This window comes from Apodemus sylvaticus, chromosome 1 (genome assembly GCF_947179515.1).
Source record: "Apodemus sylvaticus chromosome 1, mApoSyl1.1, whole genome shotgun sequence".
NCBI lineage: Eukaryota > Metazoa > Chordata > Mammalia > Rodentia > Muridae > Apodemus > Apodemus sylvaticus.
In genome coordinates this window covers 175262476-175285429 of record NC_067472.1, presented here as the reverse complement: position 1 = coordinate 175285429, position 22954 = coordinate 175262476, and the positions used below count along the sequence as shown (strand labels likewise).

The 22954-nt window shown below is 45.7% G+C and overlaps 2 protein-coding genes across 2 annotated transcripts; both read right to left on the bottom strand.

The window, feature by feature from the left end:
* Nucleotides 1-3812: 3812 nt before the first annotated feature.
* LOC127695101 (uncharacterized protein C2orf78 homolog) lies at nucleotides 3813-10137 on the bottom strand. Its single transcript, XM_052197037.1, has 3 exons — nucleotides 10081-10137; nucleotides 6765-7575; nucleotides 3813-5608 (listed from the first exon to the last, which is right to left on the bottom strand). The coding sequence occupies exons 1-3, from the start codon at nucleotides 10135-10137 to the stop codon at nucleotides 3813-3815; spliced, it is 2664 nt and encodes an 887-aa protein (XP_052052997.1).
* A 12219-nt stretch (nucleotides 10138-22356) lies between these two features.
* LOC127682644 (protein FAM32A-like) lies at nucleotides 22357-22695 on the bottom strand. The gene has a single exon (XM_052179156.1). The coding sequence runs from the start codon at nucleotides 22693-22695 to the stop codon at nucleotides 22429-22431; it is 267 nt and encodes an 88-aa protein (XP_052035116.1). The 3' UTR covers nucleotides 22357-22428.
* Between the last annotated feature and the right edge of the window lie 259 nt (nucleotides 22696-22954).

Sequence of the window (22954 nt, the reverse complement as noted above, 5' to 3'; positions counted from 1 at the left end):
TAACAAGATCTGACTCCCTCTTCTGGAGTGTCTGAAGTCAGCTACAGTGTACTTACATATAATAAATAAATCTTAAAAAAAAGAAGGGAAATATGCCATTTAAAAAAAAAGAGCCATGGAGAGTCCTGATAGTTTGACTTTGCATCCCAGCCTTTACTCACTATTGATCTCCAGACCCTTGTAATACCTGATGTGTCTAGATGCTAGAGAATATAAGAAGTGGAGCTTTAACTGAAAGTAGGGCACTCCCAAGTAGCACTTTTATACAGTGGTGAAGTACTCTTCCCTCTCTATACTTCAGTATGGAGTTTTTTTTTTTTAAGATTTATTTATTATATGTAAATACACTGTAACTATCTTCAGACACTCCAGAAGAGAGCATCAGATCTTGTTATGGACAGTTGTGAGCCACCATGTGGTTGCTGGGATTTGAACTCATGACCTTCAGTAGAACAGTCAGTGCTCTTAATCGCTGAGCCATCTCTCCAGCCCCATGGAGTTTCTTTAAATAAGGGAACCTTGTCTATTGCATATCCCACTTATAAGTTTCTAATTGAATGATTTGCACATCAGTGTAGACTGTAGTATTGTCAGCAATATCTGTGTTAGGGCCAGACGCTGGTGCCCAACAAGAGAAGAATGGATAAGGAAGATGTATCTACAAGCATGGGAACTATTTTCAGCTAAAAGGTGAATGAAGTCATGTTGTTTGTAGGAGAATGTATGTAACTGGAAACAATGATATTACACCAAATGTATCCAGGCCCAGAAAAAATTCTCTTATGTTTTCTCTCATATGTTGATCCTCAGTAATACATATAGAGCTATTCATGAATTGTAGGCAACATTTTGTAGAAGGAGGAGGATGAACTCAGTCAGGGTTGTGTTGAGAAGTTAGGAATAGGCAGGCCTTGGTAACAGTTAGTATGCTCAATACCCGATACACCCTGAACAAGTTTAGTGAATAGCTCAATGAGAACTAAAATCAATGAGAATAATTTTAGTATAAGCATAATATTTTGTTAATTGCTTTAATAATGAAAATTCTTTTCCTAAGCTTTATTTTATGTTAATGGTTCTTAATTTGGAAACATAAAAATTACGATCAAATGAAAAGATATGCACCCAACTCTTTCATATTACTCCTAGGGTGAAAAGTGACGGCAATGGTCCCGTTCCCATGTCCGTACCTGGATTTAACACAGCACATGGTAAGTGCTATGACCAGAGAGTTCCATCAGCTTCACACATTTCCTCGTACCAGTCTTGTACTTGTGCAGTTCATTGGTACAGGTGGTGGGATATTTTATGCTGGCCTTGTTAACTTTGTCTAGATGGGTGACTCTGGGCAGCAAATAGCCCATGTTAGAATGAAGAGTATTGATTCTTCTAGATGTTGGAGATAAGGTATTTTGAAAGTAGCTAAATATCTATCTGCAGGTTGGATTCAGTCACCCAATAAAAACCATTTTCATTCCTTTCAGAAGTAGAAAGTACCAAGGAAGCACAAATACTCTGAATAGCTTAGACACACCTCATATGAGGTCAGTGATTCACAGCCATATTACCTAGTATAGCCTAGTATAGCCTACTACTGGCACTAAACAAGACTTTTAGATAATTGAATCTGAACCGAGTTCCATTTAAAAGCATATGCAGTTAAATCCTATTGGATTTTAGAACGATAAGAATGTAGCCTTGTTAAAATGCGGCCTCTTCATCAAATGATGCTGGGAAAAGCTGAATAGCTATATATAGAGAAAGAAACTTGATACCACCTGTGGTAGTAGATTATGCTTGTACTCTCATAATTCAAGTTAGAGGCAGGGAGAGAGGGGAGTCTGGGGCAGAGGCATGAGCACAGGTGAGGCAGAGGCTCAGAGAGGCAGAGGCAGAGGAACAGAGCAGCAGAGGGGCAGAGACATGGAGAGGGAGAGAGTCACAGAGGCAGGAAAAGGGACAGGGGCAGATGGAGCCTAATCCCTGCGAGTTCAAGGATATTGCAGTCTACAGTGCTAGATCCAGGACAGCCAGGGATATGTAGTGAGACCCTGTGTCAAGACACTAAAGGACACACACACACACACACACACACACAAATCAGTGTATATTTTAGTTTACCTAGGGACCTAAGTGTGACAAACTTGAAACTGTCAGAGAACAGAGGAGTACACAGAGTTCCAGGTTTAGGGATGGGCAAGGATGTAGAAGGACTACAGCCACCAAGGCGTCCTAGCAGAGGTTGACAAATGGTTTCTCAGGTAAGCAAAGGGGTCTTTCCCAGCACAGGAGGCAGTTACTTGAGGATATGGCTTAGAGAACAAATGCCAGTCTTTGCTGTTATTACTGTATACAGAAGATTAATATGTAGATTGTAATTAAACAAAATATCTAAGTCATGTGAAACACGGCAACCCAGTTTGTAAAGGGCAAATAAAAAGATGGTCCTCAGAGTTTTAATACAGAGCATGAATGCATAAAAGCGTGTGGCTCCAGGAGTCGTCAGAGCAATGTGTGGTAAAATATCAGGAGACACCATCCAAGGCCAGTCAGAGAACAATGACAAACACCACCGTGGGAGCGCACAGGAAGGGGTGCTGCACTCTGCTAGTGAGGTGGGGCATATTTCTGCTTGTTTGGATATCCCAATGGTGGGACCTCCTAAAGCTAAGGCCTGGCCTACTCATGGCTCAAGTGAACTATTCCAAAACCCTGACATATTAGAGGGACCCTTGCCATCAGTGTTGATTACAGCAGTGTCCCCAGGACATTAGGGAGCCAAGCTGGGTGTCCAACAGCACTGTCATGGTGAGGAAAACGTGATGGGCATAGTGAGGAAAGCACTGAGGCCATGAAGAAAACGAAGCTTCGCTGTTACAGGACCTGCGCTCGTCCTGGGCCAGTTGAGACGGCTCTACAGAGAACACGGCTGTTCTCGCAGAGTCCCCAGCCTGAGTTCCTAGCAGCCTCATGGTGCCTGTCGACCTTCCTCAATCCCAGACCCACACATCTGATGTCCTCTGGTCTGTGTGGGCACTGCACATGTGTGTTGTTCGAGAATGTATACAGAGGAGACATACATGCAAAATAAATATTAAACGGATGTTTTCTGAAGTGGATCCGACTTGAGACAGACATCCCTATCTACTTGAACCCATCTCAGAAAGTTACTCATCCTGATGTTTTCTCTCACATCTGCCTCCTAGTTTGTGTATGTGTGTGTACATGAAAGCCTGTTTCTCATTTCACGAAGCAGCAAGAAGTGCTCTGTCCCATGCAAATTACAATTAAGGGCTGGGGCGAGATGTCGGAAATGGGGAGAACCGTGGTAAGAGCTGGAGTGTGTCGACAGGAAACTCTGTAGGAACCATCCCATACCCAGTGACTAGTACAGAGAAAATAAAAGCCAAGGAGAATAACTTTATTACCACCAGAACTATGAATTGCTTTAATAGTAAATATATATTACCAGAGTTTTATATCATATGATGTAGTTATGTAGCATATACTACTTTATCAATCAAAAGTAACAATATCAAAGTCATGAGAATAAGAACAAAGGCCTCTGTATAGACTATGAATTAAAGAACTGACTTAAATTACTCTAGTTAATCTTACTGGCTTCAAGTATTTATAAGTAAAGAAAATTTGTTCATATATAAACACAAACATCTACATATTCTTCTATATAGCTACATATTATATATCTACACATTTATATGACCCTTGAGGTCCTATGTATATATCTGTATGTGTCTGTACCTCTCATTGTGCACATTAAAAGCACTATGTTACAAAGATCTTGCTAGCTCTTACATTGCGTACCCATAATATTGAGAAATTTCCATATCCTCCTCCCTCTGAAGGAAAAGCTGCAGTTTCCCAGGAGAGATGTTCTTGGCAGCATTCTCGCGCTCCTGTTGGGCCCGCCTCTTCATGGCCTCCCTCTCTGGCCTCTGCGCTTTAGTGATGGGCTGTGAGATGACTGGTCCCAGAATGTCGACCTTCTTCCATGGGATTGATTGGCAGCTGAAGTCTTGCAGTCGATGCTGGGTTTGAGGCTTGGGTGGTGATGGCACCTTGTTGCCGGCAGCAGAAACAAGCTCTCTCTGGAATAAAGTGTGAGATGATGCTCTGTAGGATGCAGGCCTCATGTAGGCCAACTGTGGTGCAGCACTAGACTGGCTGGGGTTGGCTACATTAGCTTGTGTGGCACTGGAGGGAGCAGCCTTGGTAGAGGCCATCAAAGATGTGCTGGCAGGAGCTGGTTGGGATGGATGAACTGAGTGAGAGTGAAGCCACGCAGGGCAAGCTGCCGTGGGCCTGTGTGAAGCCAGGGGAAGGGGCTTTCTAGAAGCAGGTCTGGCTTGAGGCTTGTCCGGGCTTGGGAAAGGCAGAGGTACTAACCTGACCTTCCCAGGTGGGGGCAGCTCGTACTCGTATGGAGATGGACAGTCCTTGTGAGCACTGCTCTCTGCTCTCTGAGCTTTGCCTGGGCTTCTGTCAGGGCCATGGCCCTCAGGTGGCATATTCAGAGGTGTTGGGGTGGCTGGGCATGGGCCTGGATTTTTGTTGCTGGTGGAGGTTCGCAGGCCCCCGAAGGAGGAGATGCCAGTTTTCTTCTCACTCTTCTTCCCCAGAGGGTGGAAGACCTGCACGGACTCCAGCATGTGCATGCCAAGGTGGGTTCGAGGCTTCTTGAAGCTGTTGTGGCTGAGCTCAGGTGGATTCCTCTTCCTCTTGGTCTTGGGGATGGTGGGCTTCTCTTCTGCTTTGGCTCTGTTCCTCGATTGCTTAAGCTCCTCTGTTTTTTTAGAGTTGTTCTCTGGTCCACTTGGTCTTCCTTGCCCCTGTCTCCTAGCTCTTCTGTTCTTGCTGGGGGGAGCTTTGGGAGCTTTGCCCTCCAGGTGCTTGGCCATGGTTTCCTTAGCCCTGACATTGACCCCAGCAACACACACAGCCCCCTCTCCCTCTGCCAGGTCCCGGTGCTGGAGTTTGGCCTGAGGAGCCCCCTCAAGCAGCTCAGAGGCTTTTAGGTCATTCTTCCTCACCTTTTCAGAGGGTCTGCTCATGACTCTCCAGTTGTGAAGGGGAGCGTCCCAGGCTGTGTCTTTAAAGGTTTTGAAGAGTTGGGGGACATGATTATTTGCCTCCAGTGTACTGATGTCTTCAAAGTTGATGTTGGATCCCATCACATTCTCCAGGTCTTCTCGCTCTTCCGGACCTACGCTGATGCCACCCATGCTGGCGTTGTCAGAAGTAGACATCTGTCTTAGTCTTGTATCAGTGCAGTCAGGGTACACTAAAGGAAGGTGCGATGGGTCTTGGTTTTCTTTAGTGCCCTCATAGGCATCCCGAGGCATTGACAGCTCAGCTTTCACCTCATGCTTGTTGTCATTCTCTCTTTGTTCCAGGCTTGGAGCTGGAGGCAAGGCCAGGAATTCTTCAGAAGAAGTGTGCATGGGGGCTATTAATAACCTGTCCCCACTGCCAGGTGGTATCCTCATCTGGAAAACCTCGGAGGAAATATCGCCGAGTTCTGGGCTCTTCAACAGACAGCATGTCTGGCTTGAAGGTAGCAATCCTAGGGATGTCTCCGTGTCCACCGCTGGAAAAGAGTCAAGGAAGAAGTCAGGGCTGGTGAGTGAGGTGCTCTCTACCCCACCCACCCCCATTTCATAGCACCACAGCACACAGCCCCTGCAGGAGGGTAGGGATTTCCTGAGCTGTGCTTGAGCATTGCAGACAGCACCTCTGTTGGCAGACAGGTGGTAGCTGCTCGGTTTTTGCTGACCATGCCGTGTCATGTTTTCTCAGATACTTTCGTGTTTCTTTGTGGTACTACTTGGAGGTGTAAGAGTCTATGGTTAGGTTAACATTTCTCTTGATATATGCTCCTCACTTGCCTTCCCTGTTCCCATGATACAGTGATTCTGATCTTCGGGGCTTTGCTATTAGGCAGGTTGTCTGACTCTGCCAACTCCTTTCAGTTTAAGGCATTACTCAAGCCCCCAGAAGCCTGGCTTTTATGTGGGTTTAGGTATCCAAACCCAGTTGGACCCTCCTTTGAGACAAACCTTTGAACAACTGAGCTTTCCTCCAGCCCCGTGTTTCACAGACTTCCTATAAGCAATATGCAAAATGATATAAGAAAATGAACTATTTGGGCTTGGCCATGACTCAGCATTAGAGAAAACATCTACATGATCTTATATTGTTGGCAATGGGTTACCCTTGAAGTACTACATCAAAAGAAAGAAGAAAAGTAGTTTTGGTTACCTTAGCAGTGATACACGGTCTACACCCTACTCTGTATAATTTTAAGTGTAAGAGAATGCCAGGACAGGTGCTGGGATCTGGGAGGAATTCTTCCTCCAGGACAGCTTCTGAGCTGCATTGCCTGGAGAGGGATTTCAACTGACAGAAAAATCCCATGGTACCGAACCAAAAACTCCTCATTGTCTTCTATACTCCAGAGCAGTAGTTCAGGAAGGAATCAGTTAGAGTGTACTGGTGCCTGGCACTGATTAACTTGCGTTGTTACATACGTGAGTGTGGTGTGCTCCTGGACACCACTGAATGCAGGATGGATACCACTCACCACGGTTTTGCATTCTCTCTCATTTTTCAGTCTGAAGATGGGAATGAAAGGCAGAGCTCTATTTAGCCTAGAAAGACTGATAATCTCCGGCTGTGTGGAGTGTCCACTGCTGAGTGTCCTTGGACTGCTGATTATGTGTCTATCCTCCTGAGTGTGCACTTACCTGGAACAGTGATGTCTGGCATATTTTGAACAGATGTAGAATAGGAGAAGTCAGAGATGGAGATTGGCATTTGGAGATTCCTTGGCAGAATCTCCTTTTCCACCATCACCATCTCTGGTTGAGGGACAGACTCCTCACTCGCACGGTAGGACACAGAGCTGCAGGGCTGCAGACACTGTCCGAGTTCTCCGGGGATCAGACGGTCCAGGCTGGTATAGTTGTAGGAGTACACCTGGCTGCCATCCTGGTAGGAGGGTGCCAGACTGTATCCTTGATCTGATACCTGTGGTGGTGTAACCTGGACAAAGCTGGTTAAAAATGTTGGATAGAAAGGGGCTTTGGTATTGGGATCTGAACTTTTATCACCCTGGGCTGTCACAGACAGGGAGGAGAGTGCAGTGTCCTGGTTAATGATAGTCATGTTGAGTTCCTGGAGTGCATCTCCCCTGTCTTTGCTTTCTGTGAGATCCCACTTGAGAACACCTGGATAGAGGAGTGCAGAGGTTGAGTTCTGGCTCTCGTCAGTCAGCTCCACCAGCATGGTCGTGCCAGCATGTGGGTTAAGGTAGGCTCTGCCCGAGATCAGCTGGAGAGAAGTGCTGGGGCTTGGTGGAAGGAGCCATGCTAAATTCACAGTGGGGGTGGTAACCCCGGAGATGTTGCATACCCTTCCTGTGTGTGTGGAGTTGCTCGGCACAGACAGAGAGGGCTGAAGATCACTTTCTGTCCCAAAGAAAGGTGAACTTTGGAAATTTTCTGTAGGGAGGAAGAGGACAGCAGGAAAATAGTGAGGTTGACGCTTTCTAGCTTCCTGTGAGGAGCAGCGCTATCTCCAGTTTGTACTGGATGGGATTGTCTAAGACTGAAGTTCTCTCCAACATCCCAATTGCATGTGAATCAATAGTACTTGATTCTTGGTACTATTCAGGATGACACTCATTTGATGAGCTGCCTGTTCTTTCTGTGTAAGAATGGAATTCCTAGTTGATTTCATTCAACTTTTGCTCCAGTCTAGGCACAGTGCTTCTTGGCCCTGGTTTGTTTTGCTTCCATATCTATTATTACTACCTCATTATCGTGTCTTAAGAGTAGAAATGTTTAGAGGTAAGAGAGACATAGACATCTTGAGCCCCTTGCTTTGCCCTGTCCTATGCAGATCTCACATGTTCCCTCTACTATATCCGGCTGGCCTTGGAATCACAGAGATGGACCTACCTCTGCCTTTGCCTCTGAAGTGCTGCTGTCTTAAGTGAGTCCCAGTCCCGCCAGGGTTGTCCATATTCTATGAATTTTTACAAAATAATGATGCAGATGCTCACAGCCAACCATTGAACTGATCACAGGATCCGCAATGGAGGCGTTAGAGAAAGGACTGAAGGACCTGAAGGGGTTTGCAACCCCGTAGGAAGAACAACAATATCAACCAGCCAGAGCTCCCAGGTCGAAACTACCAACTAAGGTGGAGGGATCCACAGCTCCAGCTGCATATGCAGCAGAGGATGGCCTTGTTGGGCATCAATGGGAGAAGAGGTTCTTGGTCCCATGAAGGCTCAATGCCCCAGTGTAGGAGGTTGTGAGGGCAGGGAGGTGGGAGTGGGTGGGTGGAGGAGCATACCCTCATAGAAGCAGGAGGAGGGGATGGCAGGTCCTAGGGGGCTCAGAAAAGGGGATAGCATTTGAAATGCAAATAATTAAAATATCCAATAAAAATGATGCATAAAGGATTATGTATATGAATATTTAGCTAATTCTTTCACCTTCTAAATCCTACTGCTTGATTTATGACATCATTCTGCCTCCCAGCCTACCAGCATCTAGTAGAATCCTGGGGTTTCCATGGAGCTGCCTGTAAACAAATTTGGGTCATTACAGGTAACCTGTGACCAGTGACCAGTGGGCTCTGCCTGATATTGGACATACTCACTAGTGCCCCTCCCACTCCTTTTATAATTGATGACTTCCGATTTAAGTATAAGTCTTAAATACTATGTGTATATCACTTTATAAATACTACCTGGTGATAAATTTTCATGGAACTTGTACATATTTAGGCCTGACTAATTAGGATTTACAAACTTCTTAGGGTTTTCCATGAATAAGACTGTTTTTTCCCTTGTTCCCTTTGTTAATGGTAATTTTTTACAGAGTGGGAGCCTTGATAATATCTAACATAATCAGTGTATACAAGAGTCAAGGAACTCTGCACAAGGGGGATGTGACAGATTGTAAGAGTCAGGGTTCAGAGTGGGGTAGCGTCCTCTATTTATGACAGGGAACCTGTACCCAGACAAATCTCAACAGTGCAGTGGCCTAAATAAGGCCCAGGAAATGACAATTCCTTGAGCCCTTTGACTGGAAATCTGTGCCTCTCTGCAGCATTCGGTCCTAAACTACCTGTGTTCCTTTAGGATCATCTGTACACTTTTGACTTCTTTTATTTGTTTTCTAACCCCTCATCTTTATACTTTGGATTTTTTTCTTCTCAGTTCCCATGGGTCTGTCTTTCAAGTAACAGTCTCAGTATTTCTATAGTAACTGCATCCTCAGAGTCAAGTCCCCTCTTAGTCTCTCCCACATCACTTGCCTCTTACAACTCAACAGTTGAGAGCCCAGAGCATAGTGACACACTAATCCCCGTGAGATGGATGAAGAAGCACTTGAGAGTAAACTGTCTGTCTAGAGTCACATTCTTAGTAAGAACCAAAGCTAAACATTCAATTTGAGATATCTGTATCTATGGTATCCCTAGCCTTGTATGGATCTTAAGCATATATTAAAAATCAGGAAAGATGTGATCAAAACTAATGTTTTAAAGTTTTGTTACTCACCTGACATGATTGTGTGGTACAGTCAAGAGTAACAGTAATCCACACAAAAACAGATCAGGATAAATGGTTATCTTTGTCTGATCTGCGGATCAAACTAGCGAGTGTGTCCAGTATCAGGCAGAGCCCACTAGTCACTGGTCACAGCTAACCTGTAATGATCCAAATATGTTTACAGGCAGCTCCATGGAAACCCCAGGATTCTACTAGGTGCTGGTAGGCTGGGAGGCAGAATGATGTCATAAATCAAGCAGTAGCCAATTGGAAGGTCATATTCTGAGCTCCAAGACAGGGTTGGGTAGAGAAGATGCCAGGGACCAGCTTCACCCATGAAGCTTGAGTTGTGTGCTGATCAAAGAGTTAATCTTGGCATGGCCGTCCCTCTTGCCATGACTTTTAGCCCCTGAGACAATGGCAGTGCTTTTGATAAGGTTCACTGATGAAGGTGTTTATAATGTGCATATGATGTACAACATTTCAAAAGATTGTACCACTTCGGTGCCCACTGTGTACCGAGCAGAACCCTTCGGCAGGAAGGAGAGGGCCATATAGGTTGGGGCAACTTAGCTGAGCAACCATTTCAGTTGATCTTGATCTGAGTTGTGAGTTGTCAACATCTGTCTATGACCAAAGGAAGAGATCAAGGGCTCCATTTTGACTCTGTTGAAGGGCAGGTTTGTGGAGATTATGAATGCTAAGACTCTTCTCTTTTAGTTTCTTCTCCAGGAGTCCTTTTTCCAGTTGTTAAAGATCCTGGTTGACCTCACATCTCCTCTCCTCCTCTCCTCTCCTCTCCCCTCCCCTCTCCTCTCCTCTCCTCTCCTCTCCTCTCCTCTCCTCTCCTCCCCTCCCCTCCCCTCCCCTCCCCTCCCCTCCTCCCCTCCCCTCTTCTCCCCTCCCTTCCCTTCCCCTCTCCTCCCCTCCTCTCCTCTCCTTCCCTCCCTTCCCCTCCCTTCCCCTCTCTTCTCCTCTCCTCTCCTCCCTTCCCCTCCCTTCCCTTCTTCTCTCCTCCCTCCCCTCCCTTCCCCTCTCCTCTCCTCTCCTCCCCTCCCCTCCCTTCCCCTCTCCTCTCCTCCCCTCCTCTCCCTTCCCCTCTCCTCTCCTTCCCTCCCCTCCCTTCCCCTCTCCTCTCCTCCCCTCCTCTCCCTTCCCCTCTCCTCTCCTTCCCTCCCCTCCTCTCCCTTCCCCTCTCCTCTCCTCCCCTCCCCTCCCTTCCCCTCTCCTCTCCTCCCCTCCCCTCCCTTCTCCTCCCTTCCCCTCTCCTCTCCCCTCCTCTCCTCCCCTCCCCTCCCCTCCCTTCCCTTCTCTCCTCCCTCCCTTCCCTTCCCCTCTCCTCTCCTCCCCTCCCCTCCCTCCCTTCCCCTCTCCTCTCCTCTCCTCCACTCCCCTCCCTTCCCCTCTCTTCTCCTCCCCTTCCCTCCCCTCCTCTCTTCTCCTCTCTCCTCTCCTCCCCTCTTCTCTTCTCCCCTCCTCTCCTCTCCTCTCCTCTCTACTCTCCTCCCCTCCCCTCCTCTCTCCTCTCCTCTCCTCCCCTCCCCTCCCATCCCGTATCCTCCCCTCCCCTCTCTTCCCCTCCCCTTCTCTCTCCTCCCATCCCCTCCTCTCTCCTCTCCTCCCCTCCTCTCTCCTCTCTCTTCTCTTCCCCTCCCCTCCTCTCTCCTCTCCTCCCCTCCCCTCCTCCTCTCCTCTCCCCTCCTCTCCTCCCCTCCACTCTCCTCCCTTCCTCCCTTTCCCTCCCCTCCCCTCCCCTCCTCTTCTCTCCTCTCCTCTCCCCTCCTCTCCTCCCCTCCACTCTCCTCCCTTCCTCCCTTTCCTTCCCCTCCCCTCCTCTTCTCTCCTCTCCTCTCTCCTCTCCTCTCCTCTCCTCTCCACTCCTCTCCACTCCTCTCCCCTTCCCCTCCCCTTCCCCTCCCCTCCCCCTCCTCTCCTCTCCTGTCCTCTCCTGTCCTCTCCTCTCCTCTCCTCTCCTCTCCTCTCCTCTCCTCTCCTCTCCTCTCTGTAGGCTTTGATCCTTGGGCCAGTTTGACCCTGCGGTCTTACATTAGTGGGTGATACCACTGAGCATCCAGAAGCAGTGGTCTTCATCAGACAAATGCTTCTAAAGAGGGTTCTGCACTTATAAGTAAAGAACAGAGGAGACAAAGGTAAGGCTGGCTGCCTGCGGTCTCTTATTCAGACTTTCTTGCTCTTCTCCTGCCCGTATTCTGCGTTTTCTGGTTGTCTGTCCCTCTGTAGCTCACGTTATGGGTCTCAGTGTGCATCACTGTCTGCCCTGGGACTCATGGACATTCTTGTCTTTGCCTCCCTGTTTTTAGTATCATGGTTGTGAGCCACCCAGTTTGGCTGCTTTCTCTTTTTGTCCCCAACTGAAAGGGGTGTGACAGTTCCTGTAGCTTCTTCCTTCTTGCAACAGACTCTGTAGAACTCTGGACTTCTCCCATTCTCTGCCATGCTTGCATCTGAGACCCACCTAAATAGAGAGGGAGAAGAGAAAGGTGGAAAAAGAAAGAAGTTCTTAGTTGGTACAGGATATAGGGTTATATAAAAAAAGCAATGTAGGTACTTTTACTTATTTGTGAATAAAGGACCCATCTTTTCCCTTTCTCAGTGTATCTTCACAAATCTGAATGTTTTTGGCATTTTGTAGACATATATGCAAATCTATGTCTTTCCTTATTTTTGTGTGTGTTGTATCTCTGATTTCTGTGGCTCCCTGGTAGGTTCATAGACTATGTATGGATCACAGCATGTGCCCAGTACACATTCATATGCCATCTGTGTTCTAAGTAAGCCTTAAAGCACTGACTCATGTGACTATATCTAAAAGTCTTTATTAGAAATGGCACTAGAGCCACTTAAGCTGTCCTCCAGCAATCATGTGAGGTATTCCAACAATCACTGTGGGGCTCTCACGCTGAGCTAGTGCTGTGGCTTGTAGCTGTCTGTCCGGCTCCATGGAAGTGCCCCTCCATGTAGACAGTGCAATGTCGTGGAGCTCTGGACAAATCTCTGCTGGAAGAATGTTTTCTTTTTTCACGTGGCACCCAAAATGAGATTCCTTCCTGACACATCACTTGTCAGATAATGGAACACATTTGCCAAGGCTATGCCTGAAAGTGGGCATTTTAGATGTGGATGTTTCAGAAACCAACATTGTCCTACTGTGGCACTGCAGACCCAAGATGAGTAGACCATCACCAGGACTGAGAGGTGGATCAGTCCGTGATGAGAGAGAGAGGGGGGGGGAGAAGGAGAGGGAGAGAGAGAGAGAGAGGTGAAGAAATAGATTATTTGTATTTTATTTTGTAATTCCACAATTTCTGTGTATTAGTATTTTTCAATTCATTTATTTACTTTTCCTTTTATTGAAAATAGATTATATTCTTATAGAATATATCCTGATGTTAGTTCCCCCCCACACTCTGTCTGGCCGATCCCTACCCCACCCCTCTTCATCAGTGGCCATTCCCTGTCTGTCTTTCAGTAGAAAAGAACATGCTTCTAAGAGACAACAACCAAGTAATCATAACGAAAATAGACTGAGATGAAACATTTATTTTCAAGTTGAATATGGTTACTGATTGGAGGAAAAGATCCCTAAGTCAAAGGCTTTTTTTTTTTTAGCATCTACTGAGATGATTGAATATGTTTTTGTATGTTTGTTCATATGGTGGATTATATTGATAGATTTTTTGTATATTGAACCATCCCTGCATCCCTGAGATGATGTCTACTTGACCATGGTGGAATTATGTTTTGATGTGCTATTTGATTTGGTTTGCAAGAGTTTATTGAGTATTTTTGTATCAATGTTCATAAGGAAAATTGGTCTGAAATTCTCTTTCTGTTTTGAGTCCTTTCTAACTACTGATCTCTCTATTTTTTTAAATCTTGCCAATTTTATATTGTTTAATCATCTATTCCTCCTTCTAACTGTCTTGCTGCTTTAAAAAAAAGATTTTATTTATCTGAGTACACTGTAGCTGTCAGACACACCAGAAGAGTGCATCATTTCCCATTACAGATGGTTGTGAGCCACCATGTGGTTGCTGGGAATTGAACTCAGGACCTCTGGAAAAGCACTATGATCTTTCCTCTTAGCAGTACTTTCCTTGTTTCCACTACATTTGGGTATGTTGTGCCTCCATTTTCATTGAATCTTAGAAAGTCTTTAAATTTTTTTTATTCCTTCCTCGCCCAGGGGTCATTGAGTAGTCAATTGATTGGTTTTCAAGAGTTCGTAGGCTTTCTGTTTCCTCTATTGTTGAAGCTCAGTTTTAATCAATGGTGATCTTATAAGATGCAAGGAGTTGTTTCAAATGTCTTGTATCTGGCAAGCCTTGCTTTGTGACCAAGTATATGGTCAGTTTTAGACCCTGAACCCCACACCAGTCCCATCTTCCTTACCTCTCCTACCCAGTTCTCCACCTCTTGTCTAAGAGTGTTTCCAGCATCCTCACTTGGGCCTTTCTTCTTGTTTATCTCCTCAGGGTCTGTGGACTGTAATGTGGGGATCCTGTACTTTATGGCTAATGTCCATTCATCAGTGAGTACATGCCATGCATGCCCTTTTGGGCCTGGGATACCTCATTCACGATATTTTCTAGTTCCATTTGTCAGCAAAATTCATGATGTCCTCATTCTTATTGGTTTAGTGGTATTCCACTGTGTAAGTGAACCACATTTTCTGTTTCCATTCTTCAGTTGAGGGGCATGTGGGCTATTTTCAGTTTCTGACTATTATGAATAAAGCTGCTATGAACACGGTGAAGCACATGCCCTTGGGGTATGGTAGAACATCTTTACATACACACACATACACACACAGGAGTGTTATAGCTGGGTTTTCAGGTAGATTGTTTTCCAGAGTGGCTGTTCAAGTTTAGACTCCTACCAGTAATGTAGGAGTGTTTCCTGTAACTTTAACTTTTTTTTTTCAAATGCTTCTCTTTTTTAATTATTATTTTATTTATTTACATTCTGGCCATTAGCTCACTTCCCAGTCCCCCGTCCACCATTCCTCATCCCACTCCTCCTTCCCCTTGCCTCCGAGAGGATGCTCTCCCCCATAGACCTCCACCTCCCCTGGGGCCTCAAGTCTTTTGAGGATTAGGTCTTCTACTGAGTCCAGACCAAACAGACCTCTACTATATGTGCTGGAGTGGGGGACTTGGACCAGCTTATATGCTACCTGGTTGGTTGGTGGCTCAGTGTCTGGGAGCTCCCTAGGATCTGAGTTAGCTGAGACTGCTGGTCACCCTCCCTTTCAGCTTTTTCAGTCCTTCCCCTAATTCAACCATACGGGCCCCTGACTTCAGTCCAGTGGTTGGGTGTAAGCATCTGCATCTGTCTCAGCCAGCTGCTGGTAGAGCCTCTCAGAGGACAGCCACGATAGACTCCCATCTTCATGTCTCTGCTCCATTTTTGTCCCTACAGTTCTTTTTTTTGGTTTTTTGAATTTGTTTTTTTTTCGAGACAGGGTTTCTGTGTAGCCCTGGCTGTCCTTGAACTCACTCTGTAGACCAGGCTGGCCTCGAACTCAGAAATCTGCCTGCCTCTGCCTCCCAGAGTGCTGGGATTACAGGCATGCGCCACCACTGCCCGGTCCTACAGTTCGTTTAGACAGGAACAGTCCTGGGTCAGAAATGTTGGCTGTGGGTCAGTAACCCCACCCTTCACTTGAGGCCCTTATGTCTTTCTACTGGGGAATTGAGTCCATTGATGTTTGGAGAGATTAAAGATAGATGATTGTTAGTTCCTGTTATGTTTGGAGGTGGTATTATGTGTGTGATTCTCTCCTTTTGGGTTTACTGTGAGTTGATTAATTTCTTGTTTTTTCTTTGGTGTAGATACCCTCCGTGTGTTGGAGTTTTCCTTTTAGAGTCAGTCACCTGTAGGTGTGGATTAGTGTATATATATGGTTTAAGTTATGTTTTTTTTCATGGATATTTTGGTTTCTCTAAAGAAGCTAAGAGATCCTATCTTCAATAACAATAAGTAGAGAGAGCAAACATGAGTGGGCCATGAGGAAGGCGATGAAGTACCCAAGACCATCCAAAGTTCTAGCACGGCCACTAACTCCTAAACTTCCCCAAACAGTGAGATAAACTAGAGTACAAGTGTTCAAATACTTGAGCCTAAGGGGAACAGTAATCATTCAAACTATCACAGATTTCACCTTATTCATTCATTCATTTATTCATTCATATCCCAATTGCTGCTCATTTTCTTGGTTCTCCCTCACACAGTCCTCTCTCACCCCCCTTCACCTCCAATAGGTAGTGCCCCGTCCCTGTATTCCTCTACCCTGGTGTATTGAGTCTCTGCAGGATTAGGTACATCCTGTCCTACTGAGACCAGACAAGAAAGCCCTGTGCTAGGAGCCTCAGACCAGCCTGTGTATGCTCTTTTGTTGGTGGCTCAGTATCTGGGACCTCCCATGGGTTCAGGTTAGGTGCTGTTGGTCTTCCTGTGGGGTTGCCATTCAGAGCCTTCAATCCTTTCCCCAACTCTTCCATAGGGATCCCCAACCAATGTCCAATGTTTGTGTGTGGGTATCTGCATCTATCTCAGCTGCTGAGTAGAGCCTCTCAGAGGGCTGCTATGCTAGGCTCCAGGCTGCAAGCACAACATAGCATCATTAATAGTGTGAGGGATTGGTACCTGTCTATCCATGGGTTGATTTAGGTAGATTGGGGTTGGGTAGGTATGGAATAGGAGAACCAGGTGGGGAAGAGAGGAGAAGGGTTGAAAGGGAATTCTGGGAGAGATAGGTAAAACAAAGGGACATTTAAAGAATGATATGGAAACCTAGTGAAATGGAAACTTCCTAAATTTTATGAAAATTTTATGAATCCTAATGAGGTCTTCTAAAAATGGGAGATAGAGTTCCAACTGGCCATCTCTTGTTGCCAAACAAGGCTACCAGTACTAGGATTAGGTTGGATTCAGCTGAGTGTTGGCCAAAACACGCTCTATGTAAATCCTGAAATAACTCAGTCTATTGCTAAAATGGGGCCCCATTGCTGAAGCCAACATCCACATCACTCATTGAACATGGTAAGTCAAGCTGGTGCCTGCAAGAACCCTCTGCCCATGCATTCTAGTGGGTCATTGTTGGTATTTTTTGTTTGTTTTGTTTGCTTTGTTTAGTTTAGTTTTGGTGGTGGAAGGTACTCTGCAGGCTACCAAATGAGAAACATAATCAGCAACCTAGACAAGAAAACCTTTGATCTACAATCCCTGCCTGAAATACATGAAACAAAATGGTGGCATAGAACTTGTGGGAGTGGTCAGCTAAATCTGATTTGCCTTAAGGCCTACGCTGCAGGAAGGAACCCATATCTGACACTGCTTGGGTGACCTCGAGCCAGATATTGGATAGTCCAGAGACCTAGGGAAAGTCATCAATAAAATGACTCCTAATGATATTCTTCCATACTCATAGATTAGTGCTTTATTCAGTCAACCATAGAGAAGCTTCCTCTTGTAGCCAACAGGAACAAATACAGTGACCCACAGCCAGACATTACTCAGAGAGTATCCTTGCACACACACCTATAAGTGGGATGTCTCCATCAAATCTCTGTCCCCAGAGTTCAGGAAGGTCCTTGGAAAAGAAGATAGAAAGAGTGGAAGAGATGGGGGCTGGGGGAGGGGAGGATGTAGGACAGCAGGAGAACAAGGCCCTCTAAATAAGCTGAGCAAGGCGCATGTAAACTCACACAGCCTGAAGCGGAAAGCACAGGACTACAAGGGTCTGCACCAGGTCCTCGATGTATATATGGTAGCTCTTAACTTAGTATTTTATGGGACTCCTGAGAGTGGATGGAAGGGGGCTTGAATCTGTGCTTGCTCTCGTGACTTTTTCCCTCTGTTGGGTTACCTTGTCTAGCCTCCCTGTGACGGTTGTTGTTTTGCCTTATTACATTTTATTCCGTTATGTTTGCTTGTGAACTCTGAGAAGTCTGTTCTTTTCTATTGAGAGACAGAAAGGAGTGCTGGGTGGTGGTGGTGCACGCCTGCAATCCCAGCACTCTGGGAGGCAGAGGCAGAGGCAGAGAGGCAGAGAGGCAGAGAGGCAGAGAGGCAGAGAGGCAGAGAGGCAGAGAGGCAGAGAGGCAGAGAGGTAGAGAGGCAGAGAGGCAGAGAGGCAGAGAGGCAGAGAGAGAGGCAGAGGCAGGTGGATTTCTGAGTTCAAGGCCAGCCTGGTCTACAGAGTGAGTTCCAGCACAGCCAGGGCTATACAGAGAAACCCAGTCTTGAAAAAAACCAAATCCAAAAAACCAAAAAAAAAAAAAAAAAAAAAAAAAAAAAGACAGAAAGGGAGTGGATCTGGATGGGAGAGGAGGGGAGGAACTGGGAGGGGAAACTGAAATGAGGATATATTATTTGAGAAAACAATTTATTTTCAATAAAAAGGAAATATCTTTTTTAAAAAGTTCAACCATAAAACTACCCATGAGTCATAAATATAAAATATCAGTACACATATGTGTTCTAAGGGTATACTTAATTAAATAAGAACTAAAATTCAAAAGTGTAAAAAAATGATAAAAGAGGCGTTTCAGGTTTGGGACAAGGGAAGTTGAAACAGTGTCCTTTATATGAGAGGTTTTTGGGGAGCATTATAACATCACACTACAGGCAACATGATGGGGTCCTGGAAGGGAGAAAAGCCTTCAATTCAAACAGCAAAAGAGCTTTTGACTTCAGGTTTTGAAAGAGTGTGTAAATTTCACATCATGCGATCTAACCTGTGTGCCAGGAGTCAAGGTGTAAGGCATAACACAGGGTCAACTTACAACTCAAGACCGTCCTGGGTCTAGGCACCATGGGGAGGGGGGCTGGCTGCAGCCTCAAGGTGGAAGGAGAGAGCTCAGCTTTTAGTGAGAGCTGCAAGGTCAGCAGGGGTGGTTGGGATCTGAAGAGGGAGGGGAGGGGGCGAGATGTGGTCAGATTTGTGGTGGAGAGCGCCGCAGCAAGGAGTTGTCTTCTTCCAAGAAACACTTGGGCAATATGTAGTGTGCATTGACTTGACAAAAGCATTAGAGAAGATTTAGTGTAGAAACTAAGGCCTTCTCAAGAAATCTTACTAGCACACACACACACACACACACACACACACACAAAACAGTTCACACAGACTTTAAATCATCACACAAAAAAAAGTGAGTCTTAAACCTAAATATGAACTGCAAAGTGCAGAAGTTGTGCAAGGGAACCCGGAGAAAGTAGGGACTGGCTAACAGGCAAGCTTCACAACTCCAAGGTTGCTAGGAAACCACTCTACTAAACAAAGCCATTCCAGCTGCCCTTTCCAAATGCAAGAAGATATATGTGCATACTCTGAACAGAGCTGTCACCTACAGGGAAACTTACCCAGGCGGGGGAGAGCACCACATATGGGGGCGGAGCTTGTGGGGCGGAGCTTCATTGGTCTCTGGCTGGGGCTCAGTTTGTGGCCACCAGGATGGTAGAGAGATAGGACCACAAGCTGGGCTGCTGACCTAGTCCCAACCCTGGGAGGATCTACATTGACAGGCTCCAGCTGCCTTGCACTCCTCACAAGTCAGGGCAGCTGTGTTCAAAGCACGATTTGCTCTTGCCCTGTCTCACTCCTAGAGCCAAACCCACACTTGGCAGACTGAATGAGCCATCCCTCCACTGTTTCCTGGCGTTTTTGATTGGACCACATGGCTGCATATCCATATTGGCTACAGAAATCATGGTGACTGGAGTAACACTCTCCGGGAGAGAGTGAAGGGGAAATCTGAGTCAGTGTGGCTGGCATGACAGGCTCAAAATTGGCCTAGCAATAGGTGGATTTGCAGGTTAACAGAAAGTTGTCTGGCTACCCAGTACTTGGGGCAATTTCCCATTCAATGGGCACTTTTTGTAATTCATCTTTGGGATGCTAACAAGGAATGGCACTATAGTTCAAAGTCGAAAGGTGTGATAACCCTCACCTGACCACAGGAAAGGTGCCCAGCCGATGCCAGCTTTCCTTTGAACCCCATATGATTTCTAGGAATCAGGAGTCATGCCTTGAACTGCTTACACCTTATCTCTCAGGATACAATGTGCAAAGATGTCTAGTAGCGATGCTATGTAGACAAATGGATGACTTCTTCATTCTTAATGATGATCCTAGAAGAATTCCTAAAATTATGTCAGTGATTATTAAGCTCTTTTATAGTGGGACTGCTATTAGGTCCTTTTCTGATAGTCAAGACTGCACTGAGAACTCTGCCAGTCTCCCATGTGCCACCAGTTAATTGCTTCTAGATAGTAACCAGACTTTCTGCTACTCAAGAGCACATTCCAAGAGGTTGTAAAACAATTACCAAAGGTCATAAAAAGGGAACTAATGATTTATTATAGGTACTAGGACTGAAGATAAAATATTGACTGTGTTTATCTATACAAAACTTCACTAATAACTTAGTTAAATGTTTTTTAAAAAGATTTATTTATTTATTATATGTAAGTACACTGTAGCTGTCTTCAGACACTCCACAAGAGGGCATTAGATCTCATTATGAATGTTGTAAGCCATCATGTGGTTGCTGGGATTTGAACTAAGGACCTTCAGAAGAGCAGCCAGTGCTCTTAACTGCTGAGCTATCTCTCCAGCCCTAGTTATGTTTTTTTAACTGTTAGTGAACCTGTGGAGCTGTGACAGGTGATGAATGTTTAGCCAAGTAAATACTCCTAATGGGCATGCATGTAAACATCCTCTGTTGTAAGCTTCTATTTCAATTTATGATTTGAATTTTATGTGTTAACTTGTGATGAACTTTTACCATGTGACCATGTATTCTGAAAGATGTAAAAGTACTGAGGACAAAGAGTTTGAAGAAGAACTTTCCCTTATCCCCCTTTTTCATTCATTCCATTTCCCCCCTTTTATTATAGTGCTTTCATAGGAAAGTTTTTACAACTTAGTAAATCACTATAATCACTTTTCTTTTTTTCTTTGGTTTTCATGCACAAAATACTTCAAAAAACTGTGTATTATGTATACTATGTTTAAAGACAGAAAAATTAATATAAAATTACTTTATGCTATGTGCACAGGACAAGTCAAACAGAAATCAAATGTACGCAAACTTGTGATAGTCACTGCAACATCTCATTACATATTACAAAAATCATTGTGTTCCCCAAATCTGGAATAATCCCCAAACCCAAAATGCTCCTAAACACTTGAGACAAGGTATGCGCACACCATCTCCCTCAGGTGTGAACACAGGTGGGATAAATGTGCCATCTGGACTGTGACACAGCTCAGTGGGTAAAGTCACTTGCAGCCAAGTTTCACAACCTGAGTTGGATCTGATCTCCAGGATCCCCATGGTGGAAGGAGTCAGTCCTTCAAGTTGCCCTCAACACATGTGCACGTGTACGAGTGTGCTCATACAATGCACCCATATGCATATATACACATATGCATATATAAACATATGCACCTTTAAAATACAAAAGCATCTAGTTTTTCCCGCACTAAACTGGTTTTGTGCTGTGCATTCCTCACTCTTCAGGGACATGGGCAGGATGGAAAGGTATCCCTGTGATGGACAGCCTATATAGACGACATTCACACTCTGTGACTGGTATTCACTTTATTCCATACATGTCAGCTCCCCATCTGTCATTCTTTCAGTATCCATGGCAACAGAAGCTGCATCTCTCAACAGAGTTGTGCAGAAATTCAAGTGGTCCATGGAGACTGTCAGACGCCACAGCTCTGCAGCATCTTCTACACCATGGCTGCTGGCGCTTTGCCCTGGCAAAAGCATGTCTGGCATTTGGTGTCCTTAGACCAGGAATGCCAACCAGGCTCATACCACATGCCACATGCTTAGAAACCCAGGTGCCATCCTTGAGAACTGCGATTAGCAACATCTGCCGTATCAGTTCACCAGGTGGACTCTGGAACAGGCATATGTGGGAGGCCTGTGTCCTGTGTCCCGCCCTTGCTTCAGGTGGTGTTGCAGATGCAATCTGATGTCCAGGTGGCCCACAATGGAGCAGCACTGTGGGGACTTCTGTGGTGGTCCACAGGCAGGAGCTTCCTGTCCTGGCATTGTGGTATAAGTGAAGACAGATGCTGCAGTGGCGGTGGGAAAGAGGCCATCCTTCCATGGCCTTCACTCAGAAATGACCTCAACATGTCAGTCCACGATATTGCTGTCCAAACAGGAAGGGGAACTACTCAAAACCTGTACTGGCTAGTTTTGTGTGTCAACTTGACACAGGCTGGAGTTATCACAGAGAAAGGAGCTTCAGTTGGGGAAGTGCCTCCATGAGATCCAGCTGTGGGGCATTTTCTCAATTAGTGATCAAGTGGGGAGGGCCCCTTGTGGGTGGTGCCACCTTTGGGCTGGTGCTCTTGGGTTCTATAAGAGAGCAGGCTGAGCAAGTCAGGGGAAGCAAGCCAGTAAGAATCATCCCTCCATGGCCTCTGCATCAGCTCCTGCTTCCTGACCTGCTTGAGTTCCAGTCCTGACTTCCTTTAGTGATGAACTGCAACGTGGAAGTGTAAGCTGAATAAACTCTTTCCTCCCCAACTTGCTTCTTGGTCATGATGTTTGTGCAGGAATAGAAACCCTGACTAAGATAAAACCCAAAACCCAGTGAAGGGACAGCAGCCTGCCTTTAATCAAGTTTCAGAAAGCCTGGTCTCAGCAGATGCACCAGCCAGGTGTAAAACATTCTAGAAAACACAGAGGGAAGCCACACAGCCAGCCTGGCCTTCTGCCTTTTGCCCCAGGGCCAGGTTACTTGGTCCAGCTGACTTTGGAGATGTCGTAGTGCTCTGTGAGTGTGTCCAGGTGTCAGCTGAAGTCCTCCACTCTCTGTTTGTGGGTTTTTGATGCTTTCTTCAGTATTCTTTCCGTTTGTTGCTTCTCCTGCATCTTTTCGAAGGCCACCTGCACTGATGTACACTGGTCCAGGCAGCACCTCCTCTCCGCCTCACTCTTCTTGCTTGTCCCCATGTCTTCCAGCATCTTGGCCTTGTTTTTGTCCTTCTTCTTCTTCCTCCACTTTGTTATGCCTTTCAGCCTTAGGGGACCCTTCTGGACCTGCTCATACGCCTCCATAGCACTCACCCTTTATATATATATTCTATATTCTTTGTTTACATTCCAAATGCTTTCCCCTTTCCCAGTCCCCCCCCCCATATGTCCCATAAGTCCTCTTCTCTCCATCCATTCTCCAATCATTCCCCCTCCCTTTTCTCTGTCCTGGTACTCCCCTACAATGCTGGATCAAGCCTTTCCAGGATCAGGGCCCTCTTCTTCCTTCTTCATGGGAATCATTTGATATGCTAATTGCGTCTTCAGTATTCAGAGATTCTGG